Source organism: Grammomys surdaster, unplaced genomic scaffold (assembly GCF_004785775.1).
Source record: "Grammomys surdaster isolate TR1022 unplaced genomic scaffold, NIH_TR_1.0 269, whole genome shotgun sequence".
Taxonomy (NCBI): Eukaryota; Metazoa; Chordata; class Mammalia; order Rodentia; family Muridae; genus Grammomys; species Grammomys surdaster.
The window spans coordinates 4,651,405-4,666,912 of NW_021604710.1; the positions used below are offsets into that span (position 1 = coordinate 4,651,405).

The 15,508-nt window shown below is 39.1% G+C and overlaps 1 protein-coding gene and 1 non-coding gene across 2 annotated transcripts in view; one reads left to right on the forward strand and one right to left on the reverse strand.

The window, feature by feature from the left end:
* The window catches only part of Cntnap2 (contactin associated protein like 2), a 1,581,993-nt gene that overhangs the window by 1,243,911 nt on the left and 322,574 nt on the right, over window positions 1-15,508 (forward strand). Inside the window, exon 13 of the mRNA XM_028776440.1 lies at window positions 13,913-14,113. Coding sequence (XP_028632273.1) covers window positions 13,913-14,113 — 201 coding nt within the window. The remainder of the gene's footprint in view (window positions 1-13,912; window positions 14,114-15,508) is intronic.
* On the reverse strand, window positions 11,338-11,469 carry LOC114628574. Its single transcript, XR_003712496.1, has one exon. It is a non-coding gene; the product is annotated as a small nucleolar RNA SNORA17 (small nucleolar RNA).

A 15,508-nucleotide genomic window follows, 5' to 3' on the forward strand; every position in this document is an offset into this window, starting at 1 on the left:
CACACACGCACACACACGCACACACACGCACACACACGCACACACACAGACACCTGGCCTATAATACAACATACACAGGAAAAAAAAGTGCATGCTACGAGAATGACCCAAATCCTGAAAGTTTTCATCCTTTCTATAGCCATTGTGATTAGCCCCACACAGATGAAAAAAAAATTAAGTTAGAGGGTTGTATGCATTGTTGTCAGAGAGAAATCAGGGCTAGACAAAAGAAAATAGGTTTTACCTCAAAGGAAATATAAGTTCATTCTGGAGCCAAAAATTAGAAAGCATGGTCCAAAAACACAGACTTTGGTGACCCTAAATACTGTGTTATAATATTACAGTAACAGTTTCCTGAAGTTTTCTGTAGTGACAGGATAAAGGTAATCATAAATCAAGATGCCTTTCAAGTTCATTGGTGGAAACACCAAGATGGTTTGTAACAGAGTAGGAAAACCCTCGACTATAGGCTACAGGTGCTGTCTAATTAACAGTCTAGGCCTTTAGGTCTGTGGAAGTTAGGAACCTGTTTAACATTCCAAACGTCCAAGACGAGGCAGTAACATGTAACTACTAGAGGTCTAAGAGCTCAAGGTAATTTGGCTCTGGTTCCATGTTCCACAATCACTGAAGTTCTAGTCAGTCAGTCAGAATGTTCACAGAACGTTCAATGCAAGTATGTTTTCTTTCTGAGAACTTCCAAACCATTGAGCTTTATAACCTTTATCCTATCTCTTGACCACCTCCTCCTTTGGGACGTCTCTCCTTAATAAACTGTATCTGCATCCATCTCTATCACCTGATCCCTGCCCAAGTTATTGTTTGGGAATATAAGTATCTAGAAATCTCAGCAGGGATTCCCAACCATAGCAAAAGCTTTACACATGGAAGTAAGGACAGGTATAATTTCTCATGTCAGCTCATTGACTGAACTGCCAACCGAAATTAAAGCTCCTCCACAATCAAGTGGACATTTATTTATATTTTCCACATAACCAAGTACTTAGCCTGAGTTAGAGTGGTTTAGAGTGTGTGACACACTAAATGCTATTGCTTGGATTATTCTAGCAGTTCTCTGAGATGCACTTTTCTTTTGAAGCCTCTCTGTCATTATTGTTTTACTTCATGCCATAACTATTTGATCAATACCAATATTCATGCACAGTGGCACTACATGAATTAGAGTGCCCTGTGTAATGAACTAGAGCTCAGATACTTGCAATTTGGCCTAACTGTAACGAGGAAAGATGGATATGAGCACCAATGTTATCAGCTAAGGAAAGAAAATGCTGATGGCAACAGCAATGGTGTTGCATCTTAGACATGGTTTGGCTTTATTCTTTCATATATTCTCTCAGTTCAAAATATTATAAATATGGTAAGATGCTGGAAACTACAGAAATCTCTGGATCTAAGTTATTATCAAATTATGAAGTTCAAAATACTTTCATCGTATCATCTATACAGATTTTCTGTTTGTTTGGTTGAGTTTGTTTGTTTGTTTTAACCTGTAACTCTACAAACTATACTTCAAATGAGTATTTCACAGGACTCTCTGATAATAATGGAGGGATTTCCTAGATATTAAATAGAGAAGAGGCCTACTGTCCTCAAAATATTCACTGATTGGAACACTATCATGATGATAGCATTCTAGTTACCAGATAAGAGTAAATTAAATTTACACAATAATAACCCAAATTTTGACCAGAGAGAAAATAGGCAATAAAAATAAGCTCCATAATGAAGTATTGATAGGCCATCCCTGAGGGGAGTAATTGTGTACCTAATTAGTAGGTTAAATGTGACATGGTAAACAACATGACAGGTGATACATTTAATTGTGACAAGTGGATGGTATACATGGGCATTATTAAAAATATGAGTTGAGGCTGGACTTTGCAGAGGTGAGAGAGGAAGCATTGGAATCCTCTTAGGAGAAAGATGTCCTAGGTAGAGGAAAGAACAAGACAAAGACACTCTACCAGGAAAGCTTAGCTTTGAAATGCAACTAGGGTTTAATGTAGAGGAGTTGATATTTGGAGGAATGGAATAATAATTTTTCCAACAAAATCTGTATACTTTACCTTACTACATCTGTAAACAATGAGAGGAATATTTAAAGATCCATAGGAACCATTAGCCAAGGTTTAGAAGTGATACTTCCTTAATCTCCAAGATTGAATTCAGATCAATATCTAGTTACTGTTCTCAAGTATAAGCAACAAAGAGGGGCATCACTTGTCATGTGAGACCTGAAACTCTTTATAGTTGCCATTGAACCCCCTTCTTATGGAATTGAAATAGAGTTGTACCATATAGATCCAATAGCCTTGATCTCAAGCTTTCCCTGCCTCTGCCTCTCTGGGTCTGAGATTACAGGCATACACCATCACACAAGTGATGGATAAACTCTTGACTGACAAATAGTCACAAAAGTCGTGTATACCCATGGAGGAAAAAAAAGGTAAGATTGGCTTCCTGTGTTGATGTAAGAGTCAACAATTCCATCTGTAGTGGGAAAGAATTTCACAGCCTCACCAATGGAACAAAACCATTAACAAATAGCTAACAGCATCCTAGAAAGAAAAAAGGAGACATAAATTCCAAATTGTTTTTCAGATGGGTGAGAGTGAGCTCCAGTTATTTACGCTTGTTCTCAGCGTTTGATGCATCATCCATCTTTGGCCTGGAATTGTGAGCTGAAAACTCATCACCATTTCCCACCACCTGCAGAAACATTATCTGCACTGGGAACTCATTTCCTCGCTGCTTCCCACAGAGTCCCATCTGCTTTACATACCTCCTTTTTCCACACGTGATTAAAGCTGCTCACACCACCTGAGTGATCCACGTAGCTGGGTTATGGCCTGTTCAAACATCTAGAGCCAGCTGTACTATAGAATCTCAGAGCCTGGACCTGCAGGAACTCTTACAGGTCTCACACAATGCATATCAGGGGAGGAAAGTAAAAATAATGACAACAAGCCTATCATGATTTAAGACAGCAGGTTCATAAATATTAAAAATTATTACCAAACAAAATTATTACCTGTGACTTATTTTATGATAAACTTACATACCTGGAAGATTGGTGATATTCTCAAAGGAATCTAATTATATATGACTAAAACCCATCTATTACAGCATTGTGTGAAACAAAATAGTTTGTAAATGTGAATTATTCTAAGAACTAGAAGTGATAACAGAGGAATTTTAATTTCCAATAAACTACACATAGGTTTTATAAATGACTACTGTTTGCTAATTAAGTTTGTGTACATGAACATTTATATAAAATTTACTTAAAATCAGGTACACATTATTTTTTATTTTTTTATTTTAAAGATTAACTTATTTTTAATTTGAGTATGAATGTTTTTCCTACATGTATGTATGTGCACAACATGTAAGCCCGGTGCTGTAAGAGATCAGAGAGCCTCAGATTCTTTGGAACACAGCTAAAACCAAAACTAAGAAATATAAAAAGAATAGTAAAATTAAAATTTGTCACTCATCCTTGTCTGTCTTCCCAATTCTTAAGAGTGTTTTACTGACACTCTATGTTCTTAAACTTTATTACGTCATTATACTGTAAATACACAAATTTGTGTACTACAGCTATGTTTTTGTTTTTATTTGTATTTTATCTTTAATCTTCTGATTTCAAAGTTAGCCTACATTGATTAAAACTCTCAGTTAATCTATATTAAAATATATTGTCATATGTAATTGTATACTTTTAATGATTTATTTTTAAATTCCTTTTTAATAGACTTTTAAGCTTTCCGTTTTTTTAATTTACTATACCAAAGAGTAATTACAATATATTTTCTTACATAGATGTTCAGTAGTGTTTCTAACATCCATGATTAGAAATAATTTTTACTGTAAGATGTGTACATCTTCAAAATTTTTAGTTACTGACAAATTGTTTTACAAAGGAGTTGCTAGAATCATGCTTTGAAGGTTTCAGATAGTTCATCAATATTTCCGGATACCTCCACACTGCAGATTGGTAGTTGGGAGGGGAAGGGCTTATTTGGCTTATATATTACGGGTCACAAGTTCACTGATGGAAGCCAAGGAAGTATAAGGCAGGAACTGAAGTAGAGGATATGGAGGAAATCTATTTACTGGCTCCCAATGGCGTGTTCAGTCTGCTTTCTTATAAAACCTAAGACCATCTGCCCAAGCACCATGCTACCCAGAGTAATCTAGGCCCTCCAATATCAATCATTAATTAAGAAAATGTCCCACAGACTTGGTATAGGCCAGTCTGATGAAGTCATTTTCTATCTTTAAAGAATTATTATGAATTTCAAAAAATATCATTTTCTGTCTCCCAACTCTCTCAGATTTTTTCCACTCTCCCAATTTCATGTTCTCTCTGTGTATCTCTCTGTGTCTATCTGTCTTCTTATCTCTCTGTCTCTCAATCTTTTTATTTCTCTGTTTCTCTCTCTGTTTCTCTCTCTGTTTCTCTCTCTGTTTCTCTCTCTGTTTCTCTCTCTGTTTCTCTCTCTGTTTCTCTCTCTCTCTCTCTCTCTCTCTCTCTCTCTCTCTCTCTCTCTCTCTCCACTCCCTCCCTCCTTTCCTCTCTCCCTCCCTCTCTTCTTCTTTCTCTTTCTCAGAAATAAACAAGTAAAACACAGGAAAAAAAAAGTACAGACTCCAGTTAGTTTTGAGCAACTACTCCTGAGTATAGGGCTTGCCCTGGAATATTGTTGATATACACAGTGTCATTCCATTGAAGAAAACTGATTTTTCCTCTCCCAATGGCTATCACTTCTAACTAGTTTCTTGGTTACTTTACTCTCACTTCCCTACTTCTATGCTGAGATTTTTCTCACTTCAGCTTGTGTGCACTGTCACTGTAGGTTCTGGTAGACATTTTTCCTATTGGATCTTGAAAATATGTTTTTTTTTCTTAAAGAGACCCCAACCACCTCTGGATTTCACAGTCATAGTTTGTACCCTGACTCCCATGTAGATCCCTAAGCCTTGAGCAGAGGGTTTTAATATTGAAAGACAATGTAGAGTTGAGTATTCAAAAAGTTTCTCCCTTTCTGCACAGCGTCTTGTTGGGAGACTCTGTTAGTTACCATCTGATGCAGGAAATTTCTCTGATGAGTGTTGACAAGTCCACTTACCTGTGGATATAGAAATGTGTCATTAGGAGTAATAGTAGAGTTATGACCATTTAGCAGACTAATAGTAGGCCTTTCTATAGGGCCCATGACCTATCTAGTCTTAAGTTCTTGGCCTCATTAACAGTATCAGGCATGGGTTCTGTATCATGGTGTAAGCTTTAAATTCAATCAAAAAGTGACTCTATAGTACAGGTGCATCTATCTTGCAGTAAGTCACTATAATAGCTTACAAGTTTCAGAGCTGAGTGGAGTTGATGTTACTTTCTACTCCAGCAACGTGAGAGAATCTCAGGATTCAAGGGAAGAGACCTTAGATGAAATATCCTACAGTGGAGAGAGGGAATTTGTAGAGCCTACCTTCAGGCAAAAGACAGGGCATCAAGTGAGGGATGGGGTTGCCATCCCACAGTCAAAACTCTGACCCAGAATTGCTCCTGTCTGAAAGAACTGCAGGGACAAAAATGGAGGAGAACCTGAGGAAAAGGAGGTCCAGAGGCAGGCCCAAAGTGGAATCCAGATCAAGGGGAGGTCCCAAGGCCTGACACTATTATTGCAGCTATGGAGCGCTCACAAAAAAAGACCTATCATGACTGTCCTCCAAAAGATCCAACAAGCAGCTTAAAGAGTCAGATGCAGATATTTGCACCCAACCAATGAACAGAAGCTGCTAACCCCTGTGGTTGAATTAGGGAAAAATTGAAAGAAGCTGAGGAGGAGGGTGACCCCGTAGGAAGACCAGCAGTCTCAATTAACCTGGACCCATGTTATCTCTCATACACTGGACCACCAACCAGGCAGCATACAGCAGCTGTTGTGAGCCCCCAACACATATACAGCAGAGGACTGCTGGGTCTGGGTTTAGTCAAAGAAGATGCACCTAACCCTCAAGAAACTGGAGTCCCAGGGAGTTTATAGGTCTGCTGGGGTGGGGGTGGGGACATCCTTATGGAGACAGGGAGTGGGAAGGAGGTAAGGGGTGTGGAGGATGGATGGGGAGAGTGCGAATAAAATTTGGAGTTTAAAATGAATAAATTAATTAACTAAAAAAAATGTATCACATGCTCATTGTCCATTCATCACTTTATGGACATTTTGGATATTTACAATTTCTGGCAATTATGAATAGAGCAGCAATAAATAAGGATGGACAAGTGTCTTTGCAGTAGGATGTAGAGTCCTTTGGCTATATGCCCCATAGTGGTATAACTGGATCTTGTTGTAGACCTATTATCAGCCATTTGAGGAACCTCCACACTGATTTTTCATAATGGCTATACTATTGTGCACTACCACCAAGAATCTTATGTGTTCCCCTTTCCCAGAATACTTGCTAGAATGTCTTGTCACTTGTTTTATTATCTTGGGTATTCTGACTTGATAAGATCAAACATTTTAGCCTTGGAAGTCTGACAAACACAAAGTAAAATTTCTATAGCTTTAATTTGTGTTACCCTGGTTATAGCATAGGTGTTTTTTTCCTATATGTTATTATCCCATTTCTCTGACCCACTTGTAAAAATATGTATTCCTGTTGTTTCCTTTGTATTATTTCTGTTTCTATTAGAATTTACAAATACTTTTACTATAGCTTGGTGCTGATTTTTGTAAGATACATATTTTAAAAATATCTCTTCTAATCCTTTGCTTAACTTTTTACATAAGTTCTGGTGTTTCAATGAAGAAGACAGTTTAATTTTAACAAACTCACATGTATGTGTTTTTTTTTTGCCATGATAATACCTTCATTTTGTGCCTTGTTTAAAAATAATACAAATATTCCTTTATGTCTCATTAGGTCCATGTTTTTCTTAAGATTATATGCCAAATGAAATAAGTTTTTATGTAGTGATAAAGGTATGGGTTAAATTCTGGTTTTTTAGTATAGATAAAAAATTTCTCTAAGATGTCCAGCATCAGCTTTTATTACAGGTTTAATATGTATAGATTTTACTTAAAGTTTTAAATTTTTCTTTCATTATTCTAATTGCCTTTACCTACATCAAACTTAACCACTCTTTTTTGTCTTTGTGTGTATGTGTGTGTGTATGTTTTATTTTCATGGATTTCTTTTTTATCTATTTTTATTGGATATTTTATTTACATTTCAGATGTAATCCCCTTTCCTCCCCGCCCAGGAACCCCCTATCCCATTCTCCCTCCTGCTTCTATGAGGATATGCCCCCACCCACCCTCCCACTCTCACCTTCCCACCCAGATTTCTCCAACATTGGTGTATGCAGCCTTCACTGGACCAAGGATCTCCTCACCCACCTATGTCTGACACTGCTATCCTCCCCTACATATACAGCTGGAGCTATGGGCCCCTGTCAGGAGCCATAATGGGACAAGCTAATAATTAACAGGTCCCTGAAATGCTTGCCTTAGATTATTATATAATCTGTGACAAGTGAGTCCTCATTCAGCAAGGCTGTAAGGAACTTATTTTAGGAAAGATTCCTGCTATTAATATGTTTCCTTTTATTATTATTTAAACATATGTAACAATCACTAAGTAATAGCACACCCCTTTGGAGCAGATCTCTGTAGATCCACGGAGATGTACTGTCTTGTAGTGATGCTATATAAACAAATAGATGACTTCTTAAGTCTTAATGATGATCCTATAAGAATTCCTAAAGTTATATCAATGATTATTAAGCTCTTTTATAACAGAACTGCTATAAGGTCCCTCTCTGATAGTCAAAACTGCAATGAGAACTTTGCCAGTCTCCCAAGTGTCATCAGTTAATTGCCCTTAGATAGTAACCAGACTCTCTCCTGCTCGGAGCACATTCCAAGAGGTTGTAAAACAATTAACCAAAGGTCACTAAAAGGGAACTCGGGATTTATTATAGGTGCTAGAACAGAAGTTAAAATATTGCCTTGGTTTATCTATACAAAGCTTCACTAATTTCTTAGTTATGGTTTTAAACCTTCAGTGAACCTGTGGAGCTAGACAGGTGATGGACATTTAGCCAGATAATTACACCTAATGGATGTGCATATAAACATTCTCTGTTGTAAACTTCTACTTCAATTTATGACTTGATTTTTGGTGTGAAATTGTGATGAACTTTGAAACATGTGACGATGTACTCTGAAAGATGCTTAAGTACTGAAGACAAAGACAAAGAGAGGAGTAGTCATACTAGTCATAGTAGAGTAGTGGTAGATATGGAGGTTCATTAGGAGCCGTTCCTCCTTTTCTTCCCTTTTCCCCTGCCTAGAATATTTTCCCTTAGAATTTTTCCTTTGTTAGAATTTTTTCCTTTCCCCCCACTTAGGATCTTTCTACTTTTCCCCTTAGGTAACTTTCATAGGAAACGTTTTACACTTAGTAATAAACTATAAAATAACTTCTCTAAGTGTTTTTTCTTCCTATGACCTCAGATTAGCAGGTGTAAGTCAGAGCCCAGCAGTTCCTACTTAGAGAGTACAAAGGCTATTTACCTAATCCTCTTCTGATTCTGGACTGAGGTACTAAGTGCAAGAAACTGCCATTTCTGGCCAGAAGATACCAGAGGGCAGGCCAGCTACAGTAACATAGTAAATAAACTTTTCTAGCATAGATAAGTAAACTTTTGTTATACAGCAACCCTATATATCTCGTAAGATCAGTCTTACCCTGAATCTCGTAAAGCCCAAGGCTTTACCCCAAATTTCATAAGACCAAGTCTAACCCCTCACAGAAGCTCTTCCATCCCATCACCCTCGGCTGCCTCAAGAAGAACCGAGGAGAAGAAAGCAAGCTTCTCCTTCGACCAAGCTGGGGCTGGTCCCTGCCAGGTCCCTCCCTATTTACTCCCAGGCTGGTAGTTTAGGCCCTGGGAGCTTTAGTTGGTTGGTATTGTTGCTCTCCTCATGGGGTAGCAAACCCTTTTAGCTCCTTCACTCTTCTCTCTAACTCCTCCATTGGGAATTCCATGATCAGCTCAATGGTTAGCTGTGAGCTTCCACCTCAGGCTCTGGCAGACCTCTAAGGAGACAGCTATATCTGGCTCCTGTCAGCATGCGCTTCCTGGTATCCACATCAGTGTCTACCTTTGGTGAATGCAGAAGGGATGGATACTTAGGTGGATCAGTCTCTGGATGGCCCTACCTGCAGTTTCTGTCCCACACTTTGTTTCCATATTTGCTCCCATGAATATTTTGTTACCCCTTCTAAGAAGGCCCAATGCACCCACACTTTAATCTTTCTTGTTCATGAACTTCATGTGGTCTGTGAGTTGAATCTTGGATATTGAGAACTTTTAGACTAATATCCAATTATCAGTGAGTACATATCATGTGTAATCTTTTGTGATTGGGTTACCTCACTTAGGATATTTTCTAGTTCCTTCCATTTACCTAAGAATTTCTCGAATTCATTGTTTTTAATAGCTGACTAATACTCCATTGTGTAAATTTACCACATTTGATGTATCCATTCTTCTACTGAAGGACATCTGGGTTCTTTCCAGCTTCTGGCTATTATAAATAAGGCTGCTATGAACACAGTGGAGCATGTGTCCTAAAACTTTTATTGGTTCTTTGTGAATTTCATTTCATGTGGCTCAATCTCAATTATCTCTCCCTCCCCTCTTACCTACTCCCCACCCTTGCAACACCCTCAACAGAGAAAAAAATCTCATTTTGGAAGCTGAATTATGTCACAGTGTATTCCACAGTACACACTTTTGTTTACACTTCTTTGTTTGCACATGTTCATTGCCTTGTCTCCTTGATCTGGTATGAATTTTCTCTGGCTTCTGCTTTTCTGAATCCTCACTGGGACTCCCCAAGGATATCCTCTGTGTCATAGAGTTCCTCTAGTTTTGTGTCTGTAGGACAGACTCCTTCATGCATTCCAGCAGTTCATCCTTAGGGTAGACCTTGGGGGACACCAATTCAAAGCCCTGAATCTAGGCTCAAGAAGCATTTGAGCTGGTCAGCCCCAAACTTCCTGCTCTCATGCCCTTTAGGCTAGCTCACTAACAACCCCTAAAACCAGGACCAATTCTACCCTGTTTTATAGGTAATGTGCAGGGCCTAACATCCCAAGTTCTGGAGCTTGTGCAGGATATTACCAGTTCTCCCACTCACATGACCCCAGGGCCAGCTCTCCTACCTGCTATAGATGGCAAGGGGAAATGGAGGGGAGTAGGGAATCTCTCTCTGGTCCATGCCATCACCCAAATGAGGCAGGGATGGTTCTTCTACATCCATACTCTCTGGGCTGGCTTACCTGTCCTCCCCCTTCCTCCCTGCATTCCTCCCTGGCAGGAACAACTCTACTACATGGCCCAGGTGAGATTCAGAACCTGCTCTCCCAAGTGCTGCAGCTCATGAGGGTCAGGGCCATTTATCCTGCTCTTATAACTCGAGGGCCATATCTCCCACTGGCCACAAGTGATGAGGAGTGAGGGAGGAAGATGATATCTCTTCATTATACATGCCACTGCATAGGAAATGAGTAGTAGGGCCAGCTCTCCCACATTTGTATCCTTGGTGGCTTATCAGAAAGTCCTACAATATTGGGGAGGGGGCACTCTCCTGCGTTCTGGAGCTGACTAGGGTCAGGAGCAGGTCTCCTGCCCTCATTGTTCCAGAGCAAGATCTCCAATGATGTCTAGGACCCCACCATGGTCCCAGATGGCATCACCAGCTACTCATATCAGGCTGTTCCCCACTGCTCTCAGTCTCCAGTTCTGCCTCTCCTCATTGTGCCCACATGCTTCTCTTTCTCTTTCTCTTCCATTGCCTACCACTTACTTGCTCCTCTTAGTGTCACCTAGGGTCTCTGAGTGTCTAGGGTCATCTGAGGAGTGCTCTCAAGAGTACTATGTCCCACTCATGCATTATGGCACCAGGCAGAGATCATCTCACGTACGGTCTACCTCCCAAGGCATGTACAGTGCCAAACTGGTGGTTATGTCAGGCTAACTCACTGTTCAGGCACCATGCTACTGGGCTGCTGGGGGGTTAAGCTTATTTCTTACCTGGCCCAGCCAAGTGACCCCTTGAAAGGGCAGTCTGTTGAGGGCATATTCCTGCCTAATCCCCAAGTTTCAGGTGTGATTCTTCTAGTCTCTAGCTTGCTCCCCATCCTGGGACTGGTGGTCTTCTTAGAATAGCTCCCTGTCTGGGTCCCCTGGCACACATTGGTGGTCATCTCTGCTTACTCTTTTCTGCCACTAAGTTACTAATGATTAGACTACTAATTATTCAGATGTTCATAGGTTAGAAAACTGAGCATAGACACAGTATGTCTCCTCTCTGCCATCTACTAACACATACATGAAACAGTAGCCATACCTGCAAAGCCTCTAGGTGTAGGTTAACCACTCTTTTTTAAAGTGTGTGTGTGTGTGTGTGTGTGTGTCTGGAATGTATGGGTGTGTTAGTGTTGTGTTGTGTATATGAAGGCCAGAGGAGAACACTGGCTGTCCTGACATATTGCTTTCTTCCTTACTGTCTTGAGATAGGATATCTCCCTGAACCTGAAGCTTGGCTGAGAGTTAAGTCCAAGTTATCCTTCTGCCTCTGACCTCCATAGCTCTAGGGTTGCAGGTATGCCTACCATGATTAGCTTCTTACATTATCATCTGAATAGCCTCAGTATCCAATGGCATGTTTGTTTCTGGAATGATGGGTTGTCACCGGCTCTCCTTTCAACATGTTCATTTCAAGCCCGGGAATCAGTCATTTCTTCACAGACTCCAATGTATTCTCCTAATAGCAAATAGTATTTAATGGTGGTATTTGGTACAGGGCATAGCATCTTGTTCTGGAGAGTTTTATTCACTGTATTAAGTTCAAGCATGGGTCAACATTTCAAAACAAAGATATTGTCTTGGGTTATTGCTGATATTTTCAATTAAAATTCAAATAGAGAAGGAGTTTTAGTTAATTTAATTTTATGTAGCTTATAACCAACTCTACTTTTTCTTCTCTGAGATTCCCAGCTTCCCAAACACAATGATAATCATTCTCTCACCCCGCTCCACACTGCACAGAACATTTCAATCGCAGAAAAAAAAATGTATCATTTCCCAGAAAGGACAGTGTAAAAGAGCATTTGTTCACACGACCAGGATGATGCATATTCTGTTAAAAGCAAACAGCTTTCAGGAAGGGTTATGGCTTGATAGACTGGGGGTCACTTTGAAAAGAGCCAACAATTGAGTTACCAGAAGGCAAGTGATAGTTTTCAAAATGAGGATGACTTTGAATGATAAGCTTCACACTGGAGCTCCAGACTGATGTGAAAATCCCAACCAGAAATGAAATTCTTTTCTGTTAGTAAAAGATCTTTCACTATTTTAATAAAAATGTCATTTTCTACTTTGTTCTTATAGGCAGAACATAGGTCTGAGATAAGAGGACTGGGAATACTAGGAAGATAGCTCAGCAGCTAAAACATTGTGCCGTGAAAGGAGGAGGGCCTGATTTCAAATCCTCAGCACCCAATGTAAAAGATGGGGATGGCTATATATTTTAGTAAATCCACTGGGCATACACATGGGCAGATCTTTAGAACTTGCTAGGTGCCCAAGCCTGTAAAACCTGTGAGCCTCAGGCTCAGTAAGAGACCCTGTCTCACAAAGTAAGAGACCCTGTCTCACAAAGTAAGTTGGGATAATGTAGACATGATTCATGTGGAAATAGCTCTAATGTTTTAAAACATAAAATTTTTAGGAAAATGGGTGAGCTTTCAGTGTATAATATTAACCAAGGTCATGAAATCTCGAAGAAAAAAGGAAAAGAAAAATCATATCTTCTCATTCATATGTGGATCCTGGACTGTAATGTGTCTACATATGTATGTGAACAACTGTATGTGTGGGTGCAGTATAACATTTAGAAGAAAATGATCATGGGAAGGTAATGCTAAGTGACAAGGAAGAATAAAATACAGACAAAAGGGCACAGGGTTTTGGGAGATGATGTAATCCTAATTGTTTTCCTGGCTTCAATCCTGCCATAAATTTATTTTTTTCCTTCTTGTGGTAGAAAAATAAATAAAAATGTAATTTATAATGAGCAAAGCTCCATTGCTTCAGAAAGGCCATTTTCAATAGATTACTCAGATTACAGAGTTTGAAAATGGGCAAGTATTTGTTTGAGTGGTTTTAGTAATCTAGCAGAGTGATGTTTTTACTTGTGAGTTCATTGCAATTAAGTGATGAAAGGAAGAATAGTCATTAGATCTTGGCTATGTAAATTGATCAATACTACAAAAGCATTTGTTTTATGTACATTAGCAAATGATCAGTGGTGACGCACGCCTTTAATCCCAGCATTTGAGAAGCAGAGACAGGCAGATTTCTGAGTTTGAGGCCAGCCTGGTCTACAGAGTGAGTTCCAGGACAGCCAGGGCTACACAGAGAAACCCTGTCCCGAAACAACAACAAAACCAAGAAAATGACTGAGGAAAAACACTTGACACTTGTCCTCTTCTTTACTTGCAGGCATAAACTCACACACATACACACACACACATGCACACATACATAAAACACAGAACACAGACACCTACATACACATGCATACAACTCCTACATAACACCTACATCCATATAACACACATGCATATAACACATACATAGCAAACTCTCTCTCTTTTTCTTCTAAAATACTGTCAGGATTGCTCCTTCTAACTCAGTTTTATACCAGTTTAATGAAAATAACAGCTAAAATGTGGTTCAACTATCTTCTGACATTTGAAGAAGCACTGGAGTACTAATGAGCTACTGTCTTAATTATTTTTCTGCCCACAGAGGACAAGGTGTGGACCATAGTGTCTCATGACTTACAGATGCAGACGACAGTGGTAGGCTACAACCCAGAAAAGTACTCTGTGACACAGCTCATCTATAGTGCCTCCATGGACCAGATCAGTGCCATCACCAGCAGCGCTGAGTACTGTGAACAGTATGTCTCCTACTTCTGCAGGATGTCCAGGCTGTTGAACACCCCAGGTAGGCTGTGATGGAACATTACTTTTAATTACGATCTCAGCTGGTGTTTGCAGTTGCCGAAACAATCCAACAGGTGTGGCTTATTATCTTATTGTCCAGTCTTCAGTCCTCAATATGCAGATGGCTGTAAATAAGTCCAATGTAATCATTGGGCTTGTTTTCTGGACAGTGAAGCTTCCAATGCATGATTATTTTAAAATGAGGAATGCTATTATTTTGGGTTTATAGATTTCTCAGTTTTATGCATATATCCATGGTGTGTTGTTAATGCTCGTTTATCAAGCAGTTGCCTTGGGCAAAAGTTTGTCAGAACTCCTTGTGAGCTTTCAAGTGATTCTCTTTGAGTTCCTCCAGTGTCTTTAATGTAAAGATGAAAGCCTTCTGAAGGCTGTCTGCCAGGAAATGTGGTTTAGAGCAGTGAGAGATTTTAGGGCTCTCTGCTGTCATTTAACAGTATCTGTCTGAAGAAGCCCACTCTGAAGTTGCTTTCATGACAGTCTATTTCAGTGGTGGATAGTGTATGTGTGTATGAAGGTGTGCATGTGTATGAATGCACAAGATGCTTTGGGGGCTTAGAGAATAAAGAAGCCCCCAAATTTATACTGAGAATACCTTCTCTGAAAAAAAAAACCTTAATGTGTTGAGGGTGGGACATGCCATTAAACTTACCTTAAATTTGCATCAAAATGTGCAAGGATATACATTATTTGATCCATAACATAGCAGCAAAAATAAGCATGAGCCTTGAGTGGAAGGAATAAAACTTTTTGATTTGCAGCCTTGAGGTTTTCCAGATGTGTCTTTGGGATATTCATTGAATTTGAACTCCTTTGTGAATATTTGCTTATTTAATTCAGTAAGTAAAACTGCATAACATATATTTATCATGTGCAACATATTTTGAAATATGACTGCGGAATAGCTAAATTAAGCTAATTTGCATATGCATACCTTACCTTCTTGGGGCAAGAACAGTATCCAAAGATGTAATGTAATTAACCATGTTGTACTATGTGTATCTTTTTATCCAGCCTCAGTTTCCCATCTTTATTTTACTATCAAAATTAGGAAAAGACTGTCTGCTTTGGTGAAATGCTATATTAGAAATCTATGAAGTCTATGGTATTTAAAGAAATTAATGATATTTTAAATTAATAATCAATATTATAACATTGCATTGTGCCAAAGACTAGTAGGCTATGGGATGCCCTAAATCAATAGTGAATTATATCCAGCATTACTTGGGGAATGCCTTACAGAGAAGAGGTAGACACAAAATAATAGATGATTGAGATGTTTGGGTGTTTCTCTTGTGCAAGCTTCATGGTATTAGACTGTTCGTAATGTTCTTCATGGACTCTAGGGGTCATAAAACCTGAAAATATAAAAGTAATA